Source organism: Schistocerca nitens, chromosome 8, assembly GCF_023898315.1.
Source record: "Schistocerca nitens isolate TAMUIC-IGC-003100 chromosome 8, iqSchNite1.1, whole genome shotgun sequence".
In the NCBI taxonomy this organism is placed as follows: Eukaryota; Metazoa; Arthropoda; class Insecta; order Orthoptera; family Acrididae; genus Schistocerca; species Schistocerca nitens.
In genome coordinates this window covers 103328561-103347117 of record NC_064621.1, presented here as the reverse complement: position 1 = coordinate 103347117, position 18557 = coordinate 103328561, and the positions used below count along the sequence as shown (strand labels likewise).

Genomic DNA, 18557 nt, shown 5'->3' with positions numbered 1-18557 from the left:
CGTCTGCCATAGCTCACTTAATTATAAACAGTAAGTCAATGAAGTTCGTTTGAGCTACGGCCGTCAGCTGTCGACAGAGATGTAATTTATCGGTTGCGAGTCGGTTGTCACTGCTACGTCCAAGATTGGAATGTCGGCAGTTGCACGTCACGAGAACAAGAGACTATTCTGGACCGTAAAGAAAGTATGGCTGCACACGGATCAAAATAAATGAAAACTAAGGCTGGTCAGCTCCGTGAACAGGCAGCGGACATTTAAAAACAATTGATATGCAATACACAACAATGTAATTTAAACAATACTTGAAGAAATTACTACTCTATTAAATGCAATCTACTGAATTCAAAGCAAATTTTTACTGCAACTACTAAAGATCGTCACAAATTGATTAATGTCGGATGAAATTAAGGAAGCTTGGCTATGGCTAACGAAATTTTAACTTGATTTTCGCACAAATTCTGTTCCAAAAAAAAAATCTCTCTTCCGTAATTTTCTCTGAATATCTCGTTTCTTTCGCTCAATGGAAATTAACGATATGTTTACGTAATGTGTATACATAAACATACAGTGATAAATATCCCCGTTCCTAGTCGCTAATTATAACAATATGTTACTTTTGTGCTGTAACATATAGCTATAATCAGCGGTGGAAACATATTTGCGAACGCCGACCGTGTGCGGCTGTTTCTTGTTGGATCGTCTGATCAGTCGGAAGTTGCATTGCAGAGGAGAGTAAATGCCTATTCAAAATATAATTATTTTTGGATAGCTCAACATGAATTTCCTAAGGGACCGTAGTTTATCATGCATTTACCAGTAGAATATGGCGCGGAGAAAATATTTCGCCGCATGCAACTTCCGTCCGAACTCGACGAAAGAATTCGTGACAGAACTCTCTATTTGGCAAAATCATAAAGAAAATTAAATAATTTCATGAATAAGTGAGACATAGATTCTATATTAAATGAATAGTCCATACACCAGTTCCATTTAACTCTGAATTTATGGCAATTAATAGACGAACTTACACTGCAATGAAGGATTTAACATGGATGCCGTTTTGACTGGCACTTCTCGTAATGAAAACAATTCCTTTGACGTTTTTACATACACGTCGCACAATAAATCTACTGCTAGGCACTTTTAGTATTACACATTTACTTTACACTAAATCAATATTATTTTTAACGATAATAATACGGCGGCAAGACATGCGCGTCCGACACAAGTTACAGGACACAAGAGAAGAATGAGTAACTGTTCATCGAGAACATCTCATACCTCAAAAAAAACAAAAAAAAAAAAAAAAATGTGTGAAAGTGGTCTTCTTGTGTCCGTTTTTCGCGCCGCGGTTTTCAAAGTCAATAACTCACTACATCTCTGACGGCGCTTCGACAATAAACAAGTTACGTCACAGGTCGTTCACCTTTTACATTCTCGCAACATTATTTGCTAACTGTAGCTGTTGCCGAGCGACTGCTCGATTAGTGAATGATTTAAAATGATAAGGCAATCACATAATGTTACACCCTCCATATACTCCTTCCACCTTTCTGCTTGCCCTTCTTTCCTTATGGCTGGTTTTCCATCTGAGCTCTTGATATTCATGCAAGTGGTTCTCTTTTCTCCAAAGGTGTCTTCAATTTTCCTGTAGGCAGTATCTATCTTACCCCTAGTGATATGCGCCTCTACATCCTTACATTGGTACTCTGGCCATCCCTGCTGAGACATTTTGCACTTCCTGTTGACCTAATTTTTGAGACGTTTGTATTCCTTTCTGCCTGCTTCATTTACTGCATTTTTATATTTTCTCTTTTCATCAGTTAAATTCAATATCTCTACTGTTACCGATGGATTTCTACTAGCCCTTGTCTTTTTATCTACTTAATCCTTTGCTGCCTTCACTATTTTATCTCTCAAAGCTACTCATTCTTCTTCTACTGTACCTCTTTCCCCTGTTCTTGTCAATCGTTCCATAATGATCTCTCTAAAACACTCTATGGCCTCTGGTTCTTTCAGTTTATCCAGGTCCCATCTTCTTAAATTCCTACCTTTTTGCAGTTTCTTCAGTTTTAGTCTACTGTTCATTAGCAATAAATAGTGGTCAGAGTCCACATCTGTCCCTGGAAATATCTTACAATTTAAAACCTGGTTCCTCTATCTGTCTTACCATTATATAATCTGAAACCTTCCAGTGTCTCCAAGCCTCTTCCACGGATACAACCGTCTTTCATTATTCTTAAACTAAGTGTTAGCTATTATCAGTTACGCTCTGTGCAGAATTCTACCACACGGCTTCCTCGTTCATGCCTTATCCCCAGTCCATATTCACCTACTACTTTTCCTTCCTTTTCCTACCATCGAATTGCAGTCTCTCACGACTATTAAATTTTCGTCTCCCTTAACTATCTGATTTCTTTTATCGCATCATACGTTTTTTGAGTTTCTTCATCCGCAGAGCTACTTGGCTTATAAACTTGTACTACTGTGGTAGTCGTGGGCTTCGTGTCTATCTTGGCTACAATAATGCGTTCACTATGCTGTTTGTAGTAGCTTACCCGCATTCCTATTTTCCTTTCATTATTAAAACTACTCATGCGTTACGCTTATTTGATTTTGTATTTCTAACCCTGTATTCTCCTGAGAAGAATTCTTGTTCCTCCTGCCACCGAACTTCACTAATTCCCACTGTATCTAACTTTAACCTTCCCGTTTCCCTTTTTAAATTTTCTAACCTACCAGCCCGATTACGGGATCTGGCATTCCATGCTCCGATCTGTAGAACGCCAGTTTTCTTTCTCCTGAGTAGTCCCTGCCTGTAGAGCCGAATGGGAGACTATTTTACCTGCGGAATATTTACGCAAGAGGACGCCATCATCATTTAACCATACAGTAAAACGATTTCGAGTAATAGTTTAAAATTAAAAACAGTTATACAGGATATCGCATACTTATGAGTACGCCTTGGCGGAATAAAATTCCCCAGCAAAGGCAGCCGGCCGAAGTGGCCGTGCGGTTAAAGGCGCTGCAGTCTGGAACCGCAAGACCGCTACGGTCGCAGGTTCGAATCCTGCCTCGGGCATGGATGTTTGTGATGTCCTTAGGTTAGTTAGGTTTAACTAGTTCTAAGTTCTAGGGGACTAATGACCTCAGCAGTTGAGTCCCATAGTGCTCAGAGCCATTTTGAACCCAGCAAAGGCAAGCATTTATCAAAGTAAAACTAGCACTGAGTCATAGCGCTGGATGCTTGTTTACACTCCGACAATCCGTAAAAATAGCAGCGCAACAGGACGAACTTCGATCGATGCTGTGGGTGACCAGCGAGGCAGTGCCGCTGACCTTGCCCAAGGAGGCTGTGGAGTTACGCAGTGTGGCAGGGCGCTCACTGCTGTATAGCCTGTGCAGTCAGCCAGTATGAATCACGGTCCGCAGTCTGCCTGGTCCAGACTTTTACTTCCTAAAACTTCGACTGCTTGTTCTTTTGTGCTACCTACTTATGCACATTTAATTTGTAGTTGAATGCATATTATGTTTGTGAGTGTATGGTAAGTGTGTTACGTGGAACTGCAGAAATTGAAAGCGAATGAACTGTGATTCTGCAGCGTCAAGGTAACGTTTTCACAACGGGTATGTTTCTAAACTTATCACACACCTCCCGTCTTTTTCACTGGAAAAAATTTAAACAGGGATTTCAAGTTTGCCATTACTGTGAGACCTGAACATATTCCGTGTAAATTAGCCCATACCTCTCCATTGCAAACTAAAACGAATCGTGAACTTTGCAGGGTACGTTGCTTAACATCAACAGTGAAGGTCTAGATGTGTTCCAGGCTGTGCCGTAAGGCGTGGGTGCATAGCTTAGCCGATAAGACACAAGAGGTGCAGTTGAAGCCTCCTTCAGTGAGCATACGGCAGATCTCGCGTTAAGTTCTGACAGGGTTAGCGTTTGCTGATGAATCATCGTTGCGAAACTTGTCAGGAGCAGGCAGCTCATGGAGCTGACACACCACACACCATATTATTGTCTGAGAAGTAAAAGATGGAGATGGTTAGTTTTGTAACATGCTCCATCATATTAATTTTGTGATACTTCTTGTTTAGGTTTGATTTCTGTACGAGGTATGTGATGGACAAGACTAAATATGAAGTATTATGTTTCTGTTAATGAGAGTATACAACAATTTTCACAATAGTACATTTCATACGCTTCATATTTCTTGCAAGCGATGTTTCACACTAATACGGAAAATATTCCGGCATACAAAATAAAGTCTGTGCGCCACATAAGGTTTCAGGTAGCAGAATGCTCCTTTTACCTTAGGCAAATGGCATAACTGTTTGTTAGGAGGTTTGTCATTGCAAATTGTATGAATTTCCGTTCCACCACAGTTTTAGTAAGTTTGTCGACTGCTGAGTTACCTTCTTTTCCTGTCTTGCACTTCCATAGCGTCTTTCTTTCTTTATTACGTTAGAGAAGCCAATAAGACTTGAGCACCTTCTGCACATATGCCAGCAGCTCTGGCGGCCAGTCGAAACAGATATGAGGCGAATCTTCCCTGCCCTGTAAACATAGCTGTAAGATTGGAAGTGAGTGTTTGGCGTCATTGGCCGGCAGGACCCTTACGGGGCAGGTCCGGCAAACTTGGTGCAGGTCTCATTACGTTCGACGCCACATTGGGCGACCTGCGCGCCGGATGGGGATGAAACGATGAAGACAACTCAACAGCCAGTCCCTGAGCGGAGAAACTCCCCGACCCAGCCGGGAATCGGACCAGTCACGCTGACCACTCAGATATCGGGGCGGATAGCTCTAAGATTAGACGACATTGATAACGTTGCGGGAAGACTGTGAAAATAGTCTGAAAAAATCTGTTGTGTACGCATCTTAGAGTTTGAGACTTTCCCTTTCTCATATGTCTATCGTAGTGCATCTAAATTGTTATTTCACCATAGACGCAGAAATTTCTGCTGCAGATTTGCGTTGCTTCTCTAGAGTTCGCTGTTTGACCATCTTGAGTGCTAATTCATTCCAGGGGTCCCTTTATGGGTCCATTCAGAGTTCAGCTACCATTTCCTCTGATGCAGCCATTCTGATTTCTTCTCTCAAATATTTAGAATTTCCGTAATTTTTGACTAATTCGGTAGAACTGTACTGTCTACTCCTATGTTCTGAGTCATCTTGAGAGGCTTTTGAGATCTGGAAGATGTTGCGTTTTCTTAATTATATTTTCCAGCTCCAAAGCTCCCCTGTTCCTTCGCCCGAAATGCCTCCCATATGGCCACATTTAGCTTACATAGATTAAATCCGGGATAGAGGCTCATTATTTTTTTTTTCAAAAGCCAGTTTCACAACCTGATCCACAAGACCAACCTGAAACTTTCCATAAACTGGCTTTTCAATTCATAAAAAACAAGTCGATTTCGGTTACAAAGGTACAGCAAATTTCAAACTAGCTAAAAATCCGTAAAAAATATGTAATACTTGGCCATCATACTGGAGCATCAGGACTCGATAGCCAGATACGTAACGTGTAGATGACCGTCGGAAAAATACTTTAAAATCAGAAAATTATAAAAAAAACTTTGAACACTTCAAACATGTTATGGAATCTCTTGGTACAAAAAAATTGTGTAATGTTAGTTGAAGGTAAATTATATCTTAAACAGAACCTCATTTGTAAAAAGCATTTTACAGCTCCAGAATTTTTTAACGTTTTATTAACTCGTTGGAAAATTCTACTTCTGTATAGAAGATGATATATCATCTCAATTATTCGGGTAATAGAATCTGGAACTAACCCTGATTTACGAAAAGAAATGTTTACTTTATAGACTTCGATTTATTATTTTAAATACTGCGTTACCATGTCAATGGCAAACATCAAAATACGATGTGCAGAGTTCGTGTAACCAACGCTTGCACCAGGCACACTGAATCCAATCACAGGTTTTATCTGTGTTTGAGTAGTCTTCCCAGCATCCAACGCACTCGTCCTCTTTTTCGACAACTTCGTCACTTGATTCTTCCTTGTAGTGAAAGTCATCTGACGAGTCTCAACCGTCTGAAGCAATTTTAACCTTCCTGATCCGAGCCTTTTTCACTAGGATTTTCCCAATAGGCCTAGCTTATTTTCCGTTTTCCATCAAGTTTCCATTTTAAGGTTTTAATCTTTTCTTTTGGCGTCAAGTTTGTAGCTTTAATCTTTCCGGGCCTACGCTTGTTTGAGGCTCGGGTGTAGTTGGGAAAGGTGAAACATTGTTCAGAAATTTTTTTTAATTTTTTTTTAGTGACTTGGATTGTTTCATTTGAAATCACAAGCCAAATAGGCGCATGTCGTCTGGTCTTGTAGAAGATCCTGGTAGAGGTAACGTTGCCCTTCTTTCAGGAGATTTTCTTTTTTTTTTCTCTCTCTATTGTCAGCTGAAGTAGTCGGTGATCTAATAGTGGATTGCAGCTTGAGTAACAGAACTCTTTCACTGGATATCTGACTAGATGTCTGGATCATATCTGCTCTCTAGGGGAACATGACAAACATGTCGAAGTTCTTTCATGAAATGTTCGGCCAGATTCGTTAATGTTTTCATTTCCCATAAGTCTATCTGTGGAACTACATCGGGATTGAGTAGGTAGTTTGCCTTTGCTTAGAATCCTGACACAGTATTCCCTGGTGTTACAGCTTTTCCCCAACTATCTTGTAGAAGCTCGCCAAATTTTAGTCTTCCTAGCTTCGGATGTAGGTGATTATTTTGCCATTTTTCAGCAGCGCTACAAAAATGACACTAAAGATTTGAAGACAGATCGGTCCTGCGGCAGCAGATAGTGGGTAGTATGGCTGGTGAGGCACATCAAACTGGTAACATTCCTCTAGGCAAACTTCAACATCTGATGTGTGGCCATCCAAAACCAGCATAACTGTTCCAAGGGGTTTGCGGGGCACAAAATGATTCTTTAGCCATTCAAAAAAAACCTCAGCATTCAGGAAGAGAGACAACTTTACTTCCAGGTGACATGTTGTCCTACCACTCCTTTTTTAAGTAACTCCCTTCATGAAAACATAAGGAGGAAGAAACTCCCTTCACCATTGCAGCCAGCGAGTATGTAGTAGTGCCTCCACTTTCTGACGAAGTAATCATAGGAACTGTTTTTGACCCGTTTTCAGCTACAACGGCACCTGATCGGCTATTTAACTAAAGGCCTGTCTCATCCATGTTAAATACACTTTCAGTTTATTGAGCAAACCATTTTCTTCCATTATGGTTGAAAGTAAGTTTAAATATTCCTTGACCATCACAACTTATCCCCTGGACTGTGGACAAAGACATGCTTTCATTTTTATGCAGACTTAGATCTACATGTCGGCATAACAACAGTTGTAACCAATCGTGACCCGCATTTCCTTTTTCGTTATTAAATTTGTTTTACGCCAAGCTGCAAAGTAAAATCATAAGCTGCAGCTCATACAGAGTCCCTCGTTAACGGAAAACCATGGGCCTGCAAGTTTTATGAGATGGACAAGTCGTAACTCATTAGCTGAACAGTAACTAGGACCCATTGGAATTTTGGAACACAGCCGGCATTTAATTTTCTCTCGAGAGTTTTCCTAGAAACATTGAACTCTATGGAAGCGTTCCTCAGGGAATAACCTTCTCTGATTACGTTATTAATAACATTTTCCATGATCGCCTACAAGTTCGAATGTGAATTTATTGCGCCGTTTCCTCGTCAATATCAAACTTATTCGTCAGGTCACAAAGTGAGTCCATTTTCGAATTCCCATGCGACCAACATTTCACATGCCTCTGTAAACCATAGATGTCACCCAAAAGCACGGCGAGTGAACGTATATAAAGACGTCGTCCGCATACTGATGAACTTCAATGTCTCTAGATCGACAACATACTGGGCATATAGTAAGGGACTCAGAATCGCGCCCTGCGGGAGGCCACAAGACACACAACACGTCAACCTGATCGCGGATATATACTATACTGCAATCAAGTAAACTGTAAGTAATGCGTAAAATTATCCCTGGCAGACGCAACATTTGCTGTTTGTTGATAAATTCAGGTACCAGGACATTGTCCTACGCGCTCGAAAAGTCAAGAAATAAGTCCATCAAATACATGTTAGTGAAGGACTTGGTTACAATGTCCATCGCAAGCGAGGTAATATTATAAGTACTTCTGCCCTTACAAAAGCCGTTGTGCGTCCACAGGAGCAAGTTCTCATGTTCCAGCCACCATTCTAAGCGAAGCTTGAGGAGACGTTCGAATGTCTTACGCATGCAGGACAACAGAGCAACCAGGCGATACGACGTCGCTTGACCAGGGGCTTTCCCAGGCTTCAGCATGGCCACCAATATCTGTCTTCCAGTCGTCAGGGACGTTCCCATCCCTCCACATGTCATTAAAGATGTTCACAAGAACGCAATTTGCAGTGTCAGACGAATGTAGAACCGTGGAACTGTGGATTTGGTCATAGCTAGGCAATATAGCTAGGTTGATGAGGACATCAGGGCCCTGTGGAGCTCGGCGAGAAAAAAATGGCGTGGTTAAATCGCCTCGTAGATCGGCAGGGCCACCTGTCGCCGCGAGATTGACGGGTTCTGGCAAGGCAGTCGGAGATGCGACAACTGTGGCGAATTCGTCTATTCAGATCTGCAACCACTTGGGAGGTACTGGCTCCCATTTGAGCGAATTCATCATTGATCAAACAAAAATGGTTCAAATGGCCCTGAGCACTATGGGATTTAACATCTGAGGTCATCAGTCCCCTAGAACTTAGAACTACTTAAACCTAACCTAAGAAGATCACACACATCCATGCCCAAGGCAGGATTCGAACCTGCGACCGTAGCAGTTGCGCGGTTCCGGACTGAAGCGCCTAGAACCGCTCAGCCACCGCGGCCGGCATTGACGAAACACATCCAACGGGAGTGCACACAGATAGTTGTTTGCAGAACTTCCTGCAAAACTTCCTCCAGTGTTCTTTCTTGTGGGCCTTGAGAAAGCACTTAGTGGACACATCCATTCGTTTGTAGGCAACGTAGTTCTCCCACATGGTATGCCGTTTAAGACGACTACAAGCCAGTCTATGTTGCGCCACCTCACGAGAACTCCTGGGTGCCACCAGGGAACCGGAGATAGGCTGGTGCCCTTCTGTGGAATACAATGCGACACCAGTAGATTGATACAATTCCTAAACATAACGTATCTTGCTTGCAGGAATGACGATGTTTGGTCATACATTAGTGCGCCATACCCTAACCAATCTACCTGCAGAACGTACCAGTAGGCCATGATAGGCGTTGCGTTGAAAGTCAATAGAAGCACGTAGTGGTTAGACCTCATGGAGTAGGGAAGAGTAGTTCATATAAAAAACGAAGAAAGTGACGCTGAGCACAGTCAAATCGATGGCTGAAGGTTTCTGTCCAGGTAATGGAACTAACGTAGGGGCTCAATCATTGAGGAGAATGAGATTGAACTCGTCGAGAATCTCGAGGACCCGTCACCCAACCTACCATTACAGGCATAGGCCCATAGTCTGTAAATCCCCATAAAATAGGAGGTTTCAGTTGTTGAACCAGTGTGTATGACTCCTCAAGGGAAACATACGACTTTATCCAGCTGTAATTAGCCACGATGATTAGGTGACCGACTGGAGTAGAGAGCCTGGCCGCTATCACTTGGAAGCTGTTGATAGCCTCATAGGACGCCTTTGCTGGTGTGTGATACAGTCCATTATTAACGAAGAGGGCGACACTTTCCCGAGCATTTCTGTCTTGGCGATAAATCTGGAATCCTCGAAAGCAAACAATAGAATTTGATGGAAACAACGTCTCAGATAAGGCAGCCACTACCATCTTCCGCATCCAAAGTTCATGTTGGACTCCTTTATTGGCAACCGCAGATGGTGCTTTCCTAAAGCTCGCCACAGCCGCTAGGTGTAAGGAAGGTCGTTAATAGTTGTCGTAGAGGCTGCAACTGTAAAGTTCCTGCCGGCCGCGGTGGCCGAGCGGTTCTAGGCGCTTCAGTCCAGAACCACGCGGCTGCTACGGTCGCAGGTCCGAATCCTTCCTCGGGCATGGCTGTGTGTGACACCCATAGATAAGTTAGGTTTACGTACTTCTAAGTCTAGGGGACTGATGACCTCAGATGTTAAGTCCCATAGTGCGTAGAGCCATTTGAACCATATTTGTAAAGTTCCTGGTGTCTTTGCATCTTCTAAGAGGTGCATGGTAAACGAGATAATACTTTCGACGACATATTCTTTATTACGCAGTGGAGGCGGTTGTTACTGTACTGAGGAGGATACGGGTTGGATGGTAGCGGGACCTGGGGTAGATACGAGACAAAGTATTCGTAACGAATGAGAGAATCCCTGTCGCCAGACTGGCCTAGGAGCACGTCATTTTGATGGAACTCTTATGCCAGGGATGGCACCCGATCTGTCTGCCGACTGAAAGTCATGTAGATGATGCAAGGCGCCCTGAGGGGGGGGAATCTTACTGGGGTGACGCGCTGGCGTTGGCCGCGTAGAATAGTCTCGTAAAGCGGTATTGGTTGCGGGAAGTGCAGGCTGGAAATTCAGGTGATTTTGGGGACTAGGAGGCTGTCAGTGAGCAGGGGAGTATGAGAGCTGCGACTTACCAGTTACCCTTCCTGGCGTAGTATAGCATTTTGCATGTTGGAGCACTTGTTGATGGAGAAAGGCCGACGATAGCAATTTAACCAGGTCGGAAACGGAGCGGTATGTGAATCCGCGGTATGTGGACCACCACACTTGCTGCAACGAGTATGAATTCTATATTGGCTTGCTGGATAATGAAAACGTCAGCAATTTCTACATTGAATGGGTGGAGTGACATCCCCAGAATAGCAGCAGAGGGCAGAGTTAGGGAGTGAAATAACACCAAAAACTGGCCCTGAGCACTATGGGACTTAACTTCTGAGGTCATCAGTCCCCTAGAACTTAGAACTACTTAAACCTAACAAACTAAGGATATCACACACATCCATGCCCGAGGCAGGATTCGAACCTGTGACCGTAGCGGTCGCACGGTTCCAGACTGTAGCGCCTAGGACCGCACGGCCACAACGCCCAGCGCTTGTTTAGGATATGGTTGATGTGTATCGTTTGATACTTGGGACAGGTATATGTTCTCCATCGCGTCAATGATATCCTTGTCTGTCAGGCTGATGTCACCACAAATATCATACGTTTGGAGCAGGAAGTTGGGAAAACAGACATCAAAGTTAAGATCCTGGGAAACAGGGACTTCTATCAAAGAGTTGGCAGGTGTAGAGGTTTTCAGTTCTATCTTAACTCTCTTTCTGCCTGACGAACTAATGTCAACAATGTCATGCTTGAGATGAGATTTAGAGGAAAATAATAACTTTTGCACCGACGTAAGGTGGTGTTTGTCATCGTTCTTATCTAAGTTCTCCATAGAGACAACATAGAGGCCTGCATCTGATCAAGTGTACCGGTTGTTGATACTTCCCCGTACGTCTACAGTAGTGGAAGCAACGATTTACTCTAAGACCGTTCTGAGTTTGTCTGCATTGTACCATTACTAGAAGGGGGATCCCAACCCGTTAACTCACACATATTACCGTCTGCGAGTCGCCGCACAGCCGTTTAACTAAGAAAAGTAATTTCCTGTGCTGACTTGCAGGTGCACTGGCTTCAAGCGCGAAGCTGGAAGGGTCGCTGGATTGCTAACTTTCTGACTAACCTGATGCAACTGTTGTTGTTGGTAGCGATACTGCTGGAGTTGCTGTTGCCTTAGCTGTAATAGTTGAAAAAAGGCTGCTGTCGAGCCAATTGTTGCTGAAACTACAATTGTTGATGATGGTGGTGCAGAAGCTACTGTTCGGGTTGATGTTGTGGCTCCTGTCCTTGTTGGTGTTGGAGAAGCCCTGTATCAGGGATCTCACCACGGTTGTCGGACATTGATGGCAATGGAACATCTGTCGGTGCGTTTCGATGGCAGGTTTCTAGTGCCCACTGTATGACCTGGGCCGTATCAGAGGAATCGGTCAAAATGGTTCTAATGGCTCTAAGCGTTATGGGACTTAACATCTGAGGTCATCAGTCCCCTAGACTTAGAACTACCTAAACTTAACTAAGGACATCAGACACACCCATGCCCGAGGCAGGATTCGAACCTGCGACCGTAGCAGCAGCGCGGTTCTGGACTGAAGCGCCTAGAACCGCTTGGCCACAGCGGTCGGCCGGAATCGGTCATTTTACGGTGAACTATGTAGCACTACCGCCGACAACGTATGACGAAGAAACCACATTCCGGCGTACATTGCAGGTAAACGATTCTCCTCGAAAAACGACGATGTGGCTAAGGAAATACTAGTAAGAACGCGAAGAGTACGAAGGACCACACCCGTTGGCGAAACTTAAACAAGTCACGGCCACGCAGAGTGCACTAGCGAGGGCGTCCGAGTGCCGCGACAGGCGTAAGTGAACTCGTTGATAAAGTTAAGATTGCACCTGTCCTAATTGACGATTGATTGTGAAATACAGAGTGTTTATAAATGAATATCGTGTTTTAACGCTTTACAATATTTATTATATTAAACTTACAGTTATAAATAATATGTCAAATCAAAGAGCAACCTACAGTTTTACCAAGAACCTTCTAAATGTTCAATGTGAGCACTATTTGTCACATGGCACTCAAGTCTATAGCCGAGTTCTTCCCAAACGCTGATAAGTGTGTCTTCAGTGATTGTAGCAACATTTGCTTCAATCCAGTTTCTTAATTCATGGAGGTCTGCTGGTAGTGGAGGCACGTACACACGGTCCTTGATGAATCCCCAAAGGAAAAAATCGCATGGCGTTGGGTCGGGTGAACGTGGAGGCCATGCAAAGCAAGCCCTGTCATTGGGCCCCTCGCTACCTATCCAGCGCCTGGCTGTAGACTTGATGTGTGCCGTGTGACAAGCATACAAATATTGATGGTGCTCTGTAATAGCAGAGTGGTCATCAGCGACACCATCATCGTCAATGGAACGCGCTGCCGAGGCTGAGGAGACAGCGGGCTTGGACCTGGGTCCGCTGCTGGACGCCGGGGAGTGCGCCGTCGTGACCCTGGCGGCGGGGGAGGTGCGGTTGGCGGCGCACAGGGCCGTTCTGGCTGCGAGGAGTCCAGTGTTTGCCGCCCTGGTCCACCAGGACAAGCTGGAAGTCAGCGGCGGCCACATCCACCTCACAGACGTCGAGGGCCCGGTGTTGCGCCACCTGGTCTCGTACTGCTACACCCTCCGGGCTCCACAGCGGCCTAGCGTGGCCCCACAACTTCTGGCAGCTGCAAAGAAATACGGCGTCCCTGGGTTGAAAGTGGAGTGTGAGCGAACTCGAGGTGAGAGAATAGGGCTGGCACAGACGTGTTTGCTCTTTACATGTAACTATTGCAGAAGGGCAGCTCGATCAAGGACGCGGCATTTTAAGTTCCTTTTGGTGCTGCTTTTGTGCAGTGCAGAGAGGACCATTTTGTCACTCGAGGAAGGTCACCAAAAAAGATCTTTAAAAATGAAGTAGTACACCTGTGTATAATACAATGCAATATTTATTGTTAAGGTACTTTGAACAGTTAAGGTCAGGGAATGGAAAGTTCGCTCTCAGAAGCTGTGGTTAATTTTGCCGACGAGACTGTTTCTAGATTACTTTACCACTTCGTGAAACCAAGTTTTCGTGCAAAGTTCGATCAGGACTTGAAGTTCCAAGTGCATCCGCTATTTTTTTCGAACCCCCTTATGAATGTACTTTCGACACCTACAGTTTACGCTTCCCTGAATTTTATTCCTATGGCAGCTGAGTTATTGAACTGCAGAGTTTAAGTTCACTCCTTAAACTCACGTCGGATCCAAACGAGTGGTACAACTGTCATTCAGTTAATCCTGCGAAATTATTCTGTACATAGACTAGTCGATAAAAAATGCAGATCATGGTCTTATCGACAAAAGTGCGTTAATTACTAAGAATTATTTCTCGTGAACATTCCTCTGCTTTGTCAGTTGTGTACGGTATAGAGCAAGTAACTTTGTTTTATGCTTCCACAACCTGAGTATTAACTTGTATGGACATTTCAGACCCTTTATTAAATTTGGAAAATTGTGCTTTCGAATGGACGTGACAATAATCCGTCGTCCGTGCGATTTAACAGTAAACTGTCCAGAAGAGTTAAAGAATGGTTCGTATGGCTCTGAGCACTATGCGACTTACCTGAGGTCATCAGTCCCCTAGAACTTCAGGTTCGAATCCTACCTCGGGCATGGATGTGTGTGATGTCCTTAGGTTAGTTAGGTTTAAGTAGTTCTAAGTTCTAGGTGACTGATGATCTCAGATATTAAGTCCCATGGTGCTCAGAGCCATTTGATATCACACACATCCATGCTCGAGGCAGGATTCGAACCTGCGACCGTAGTGGTCGCGCGGTTCCAGACTGAAGCGCCCAGAACCGCTAGGCCACAGTTGCCGGCTCCAGAAGAGTCTTTATCAAAGCAAAATCCTGTATTTTCTGGTGGGAATTTCTTTAACGTTATCAGCTATTATTTTCCGTCTCTTACTGCGTTTAAATGATTTACAAGACTTGGTTACGCCCTTACGTTTTCCATCTGTGATATACTTTCACAGTAGATTGATTTCGCCATTGGCCATTCTTACTCGTAGTTTATTTCATATCCACGCAACTTCTAGTTTCTTAAACTTCAATGTTGTTTTTAATTAAGCTATTACTGACGTGTCCTGTGTGGTAGGACTGATTGCCCCATGTCATAGTCAATTAGCATTACTTTCATTCTACATAAAAATGCAAAAACAAATTTGTGCAGCACTGACTTATCGTGCAGACTATACTCAACTACAGATAAGGATTCCTCCCAGGAGGTCCACAATTCTTTTGTGGATACGTGCGTAGCGAGCACGGGACCCCGAGCTAATGTGGCCCTCCTTCCTTTCTGGGCTGCATACCTTCCTTTTCCGCATCCTTCCCCATCCCCCATCTTAGCTCCCCCCCCCCTCACCTCCGCCGCTTTCCTTCCCTTTCTCCCCTCTGGGAGTATGTTTTGTGGCTATGTCCAGAGACGGACTCTCGAAAATGTAACACATTCTTTGCTTTCTCTGCCTGCAAGTCTTCTTCCTTACTTTGTCCTTCTCTTTTCCTTACCTCTTCTCTTTACCCTTTTCTCTGCAGCGGCGTTTGACACCTCTCTTCTTTCCTTTCCCTTTCTTTGTTTTTCCCTTTCTCTTTTTTCCTGCCTGTGCATGTGTGAAAGCCGACCCACGCATTTCCATGCGCAGCCGGTGACGGGGTAACGCGTAATTCCCCACCCCGGGTAGACAGGTAGGACACGTACGTACCCCCTGGTAATGGCCAGTCCCAGGGAGGGGTGATTACCCGAGCTGATACCTTCCGAAAGTGCCGATTGGTCCCTCCGTCCGTTTCTCGGGAGGTGTGACCTGAGGTGTGAACAATCACCTAAAGCGGGAGTGCCCTCAGAGAGGGCCCCGACAAGGGAGGAGCGCGCCATTGGAGACGCCGGTAATCATGGGGGATACTTCCGCAATGGTTTCCTCACCTTCTACTATGTCTGCTCACAAGCATAAGTTCAATGAGTCTCAGCAACAGACAGTTCTTCCATCGTTGCCACAGTTCCTTGTTGTTTCTCGGTCTCACGAAGGTTACGACTTCTCCACGGTCAACCCTTTCATTGTTCAGAAAGGTGTCGACGCAATTGCAGGTCCTGTAAAGTCTTGTTCCAGATTACAATATGGCACCTTGTTGTTGGAAACAGTCAGTGCCCTCCAGGCACAAAAATTGCTGCGTACTTCACTGCTCCACATCTTCCCTGTCCGGGTGGAAGTGCACCGCACTTTAAATTCCTCACGTGGGGTCGTTTATACACGCTCCCTCGACTGATTGTCCGACGAGAAAACTCAACACTACCTGTCTGATCAGGGCGTAATGGCTGTTCATAGTCATGAAAAGGGTTGACACGAACATCGTTCCAACCCGTACTGTCTTCTTGACATTTGACAGAGTTCAACTCCCATTGAACATCAAAGCGGGCTATGAGATATTTTCCGTTCGCCCTTACATCCCAAATCCTACACGTTGCTATCGGTGTCAGCGGTTCAATCATACCAGCCAGTCCTGTTCCAATCCAGCCAAATGTGTTACGTGTGGCAAGGATGCCCATGTGGGTGCTTGTCCACCTCCATCCCCTCGTTGCATCAACTGTATGGGTGGCCACGCTGCTTCCTCTCGAGATTGCCCCATTTTTAAAGACGAAAAGCTCATTCAGGAAATCGGAGTGAAGGAAAAAGTGCCGACCTTTGCTGCACGAAAATTATTCGCCAGTCGAAAGCCCACTGTTCCTCAGACAGGTAAATACAGCACTGTCCATGCCTCTCCTCGGCCAACAAAGGAGGCGGCCACGCAAACCTGTGATCTCACCTTTAGTGCCACAGTCATCAGATCGGCCAGCGCAGAGATCGCCCGTTCAACCTCCCCACTTTCACCTGCTCACTCTAAGGCTCACCCTTCATCGGGTTCTGCTAAATCTCGAGCCCAAAAGTCAGACACCCGGACTTCCAAAAAAGAGCCTACACGCGAAGATTTTTTACGTACCCCAAATTCACAACCATCAGTTCCTCCTCCATCTAAACATCCTGTTTCCAAGAATGCTAATTAAAAAACCCAGTTCCTCTCCTTCTCTGCCACGTCGTGTCTCATCTACAGCACCACCTGGCGGTAGCCGCCCTCGGCCGTCTTCTGTGTCGCCGAGGCGCACTGCTGGCGGCCGATCAACCGGCCGATCGCTGGTGGCAGGAGCTGCTCCTGAACAACCTATGGATCAGGATCTTCTGCCTTCGGCTGACTGCCGTTCCACACTGTCAGTCGCAAGCTCTGAGCTGTTGTTGAGTTGAGGGCAACCTTGGTCACATTCTTCCATTTTCTGTCCACCCTTATGTCCATTATCGATTGGAATATACGCGGCATTCGAGCCAATCGGGATGAATTGTCGATCCTCTTACGATCCTACTCGCCGGTCATCTTCTGTCTTCAGGAAACAAAGCTGCGTCCCCACGACCGCTTTGTTCTCCCCCATTTTCAGTCCATCCGATTTGATCTCCCCTCTGTTGAAGGCACTCCAGCCCATGGAGGACTCATGATTCTTCTCCATGATACTCTCCATTATCACCCAATCCCCTTAAATACTTCCTTCCAAGCCGTCGCTGTCCATCTTTCCCTTTCTGGATACACCTTCTCTCTTTGTACTGTATACACTCCATCGTCCACACCAATGGCACGAGCTGATCTCCTTCATCTTCTTGGTCAGCTTCCACCCCCCTATTTGCTGGTTGGGGACTTCAATGCCCACCATCCGCTTTGGGGATCTCCACATCCTTGTCCGCGTGGCTCACTATTGATAGACGTCTTCCACCAAGCGGATCTTGTTTGCCTCAACACTGGGGACCCTACATTTTTGTCTGCCTCCACGACAAATACCTCTCATTTGGTCCTTTCGGTCGGTACTGTTCCGCTAGCTCGGCGCTTCGAATGGTTCGCCCTTGCTGATAAACACTCAAGTGACCACTTTCCATGTGTCCTTCGATTGCAGCCACACCTGCCATATATGCGCTCGCGACACTGGAAGTTTGCCCAAGCCGATTGGACACTTTTTTCGTCTCTAGCGACATTCGATGACCGTCACTTTCCTAGCGTCGACGATGAGATCACTCATATTACAGACGTTATTCTTACAGCTGCGGAACGTTCAATACCTCGCACCTCCGAATTGCCCCGGCGCCCCTCCAGTTCCTTGGTGGAACGAGACATGCCGTGACGCAATACGTGAGCGGCGACATGCTCTTCGCGTTTTCAGACACCATCCTACTTTGGCCAACTGTATCCGCTATAAGCAGTTCCGTGCGCGGTGCCGTCGCGTCATTTAACACCTTCACTCCCTCCTCCCTCCGCGTCATTTAACACCTTCACTCCCTCCTCGGAAGTTTGGAGTCGGATTCGACGGTTATATAGGCGCGCCTAGTTTCTCCCCGTTCTCTGGGCTCACTGTCGCGCATGATACATTAGTGGACCCCGTCGCAATTTCTAACTCATTGAGTCAACACTTTGCTGAGATTTCGAGCTCTTCAAATTACCCGCCAGCGTTTCTCCCGAAGAAACGTGCAGCGGAAGTGCGACCTCTTGCTTTCTCCTCTCAAAATCGTGAAAGCTACAACACTGTTTTCTCCATGCGGGAACTCCAACATGCACTCTCTTCTTCTCGCTCCTCCGCCCCAGGACCGGATGGTATCCACATCCAAATGTTGCTGCATTTATCATACCATAGTCTGCGTTACCTCCTTCGCCTCTATAATCGATTTTGGACCGACAGTACTATTCCCAGACGATGGCGAGAAGCTATCGTCGTTCCTGTTCCGAAACCTGGATAGGGCAAACATCTCCCCTCTAGCTATCGCCCCATTTCTCTCACGAGTAGTGTATGTAAGGTTTTGGAGCGTATGGTGGATT

The 18557-nt window shown here is 45.3% G+C and overlaps 1 protein-coding gene across 3 annotated transcripts in view; it reads left to right on the top strand.

Annotated features, from left to right (window-relative positions):
- Positions 1 to 18557, top strand: part of LOC126199010 (ankyrin-1-like) — a 239332-nt gene that overhangs the window by 12942 nt on the left and 207833 nt on the right. The window contains exon 2 of one of the 3 annotated variants that reach the window (XM_049935691.1): positions 12993 to 13379. The exons of 1 other annotated variant lie outside the window; for it this stretch is intronic. In XM_049935691.1, coding sequence (XP_049791648.1) covers positions 13025 to 13379 — 355 coding nt within the window. In that variant the 5' untranslated portion in view covers positions 12993 to 13024. The remainder of the gene's footprint in view (positions 1 to 12992; positions 13380 to 18557) is intronic. One more of the 3 variants, XM_049935690.1, reaches the window with a different exon arrangement.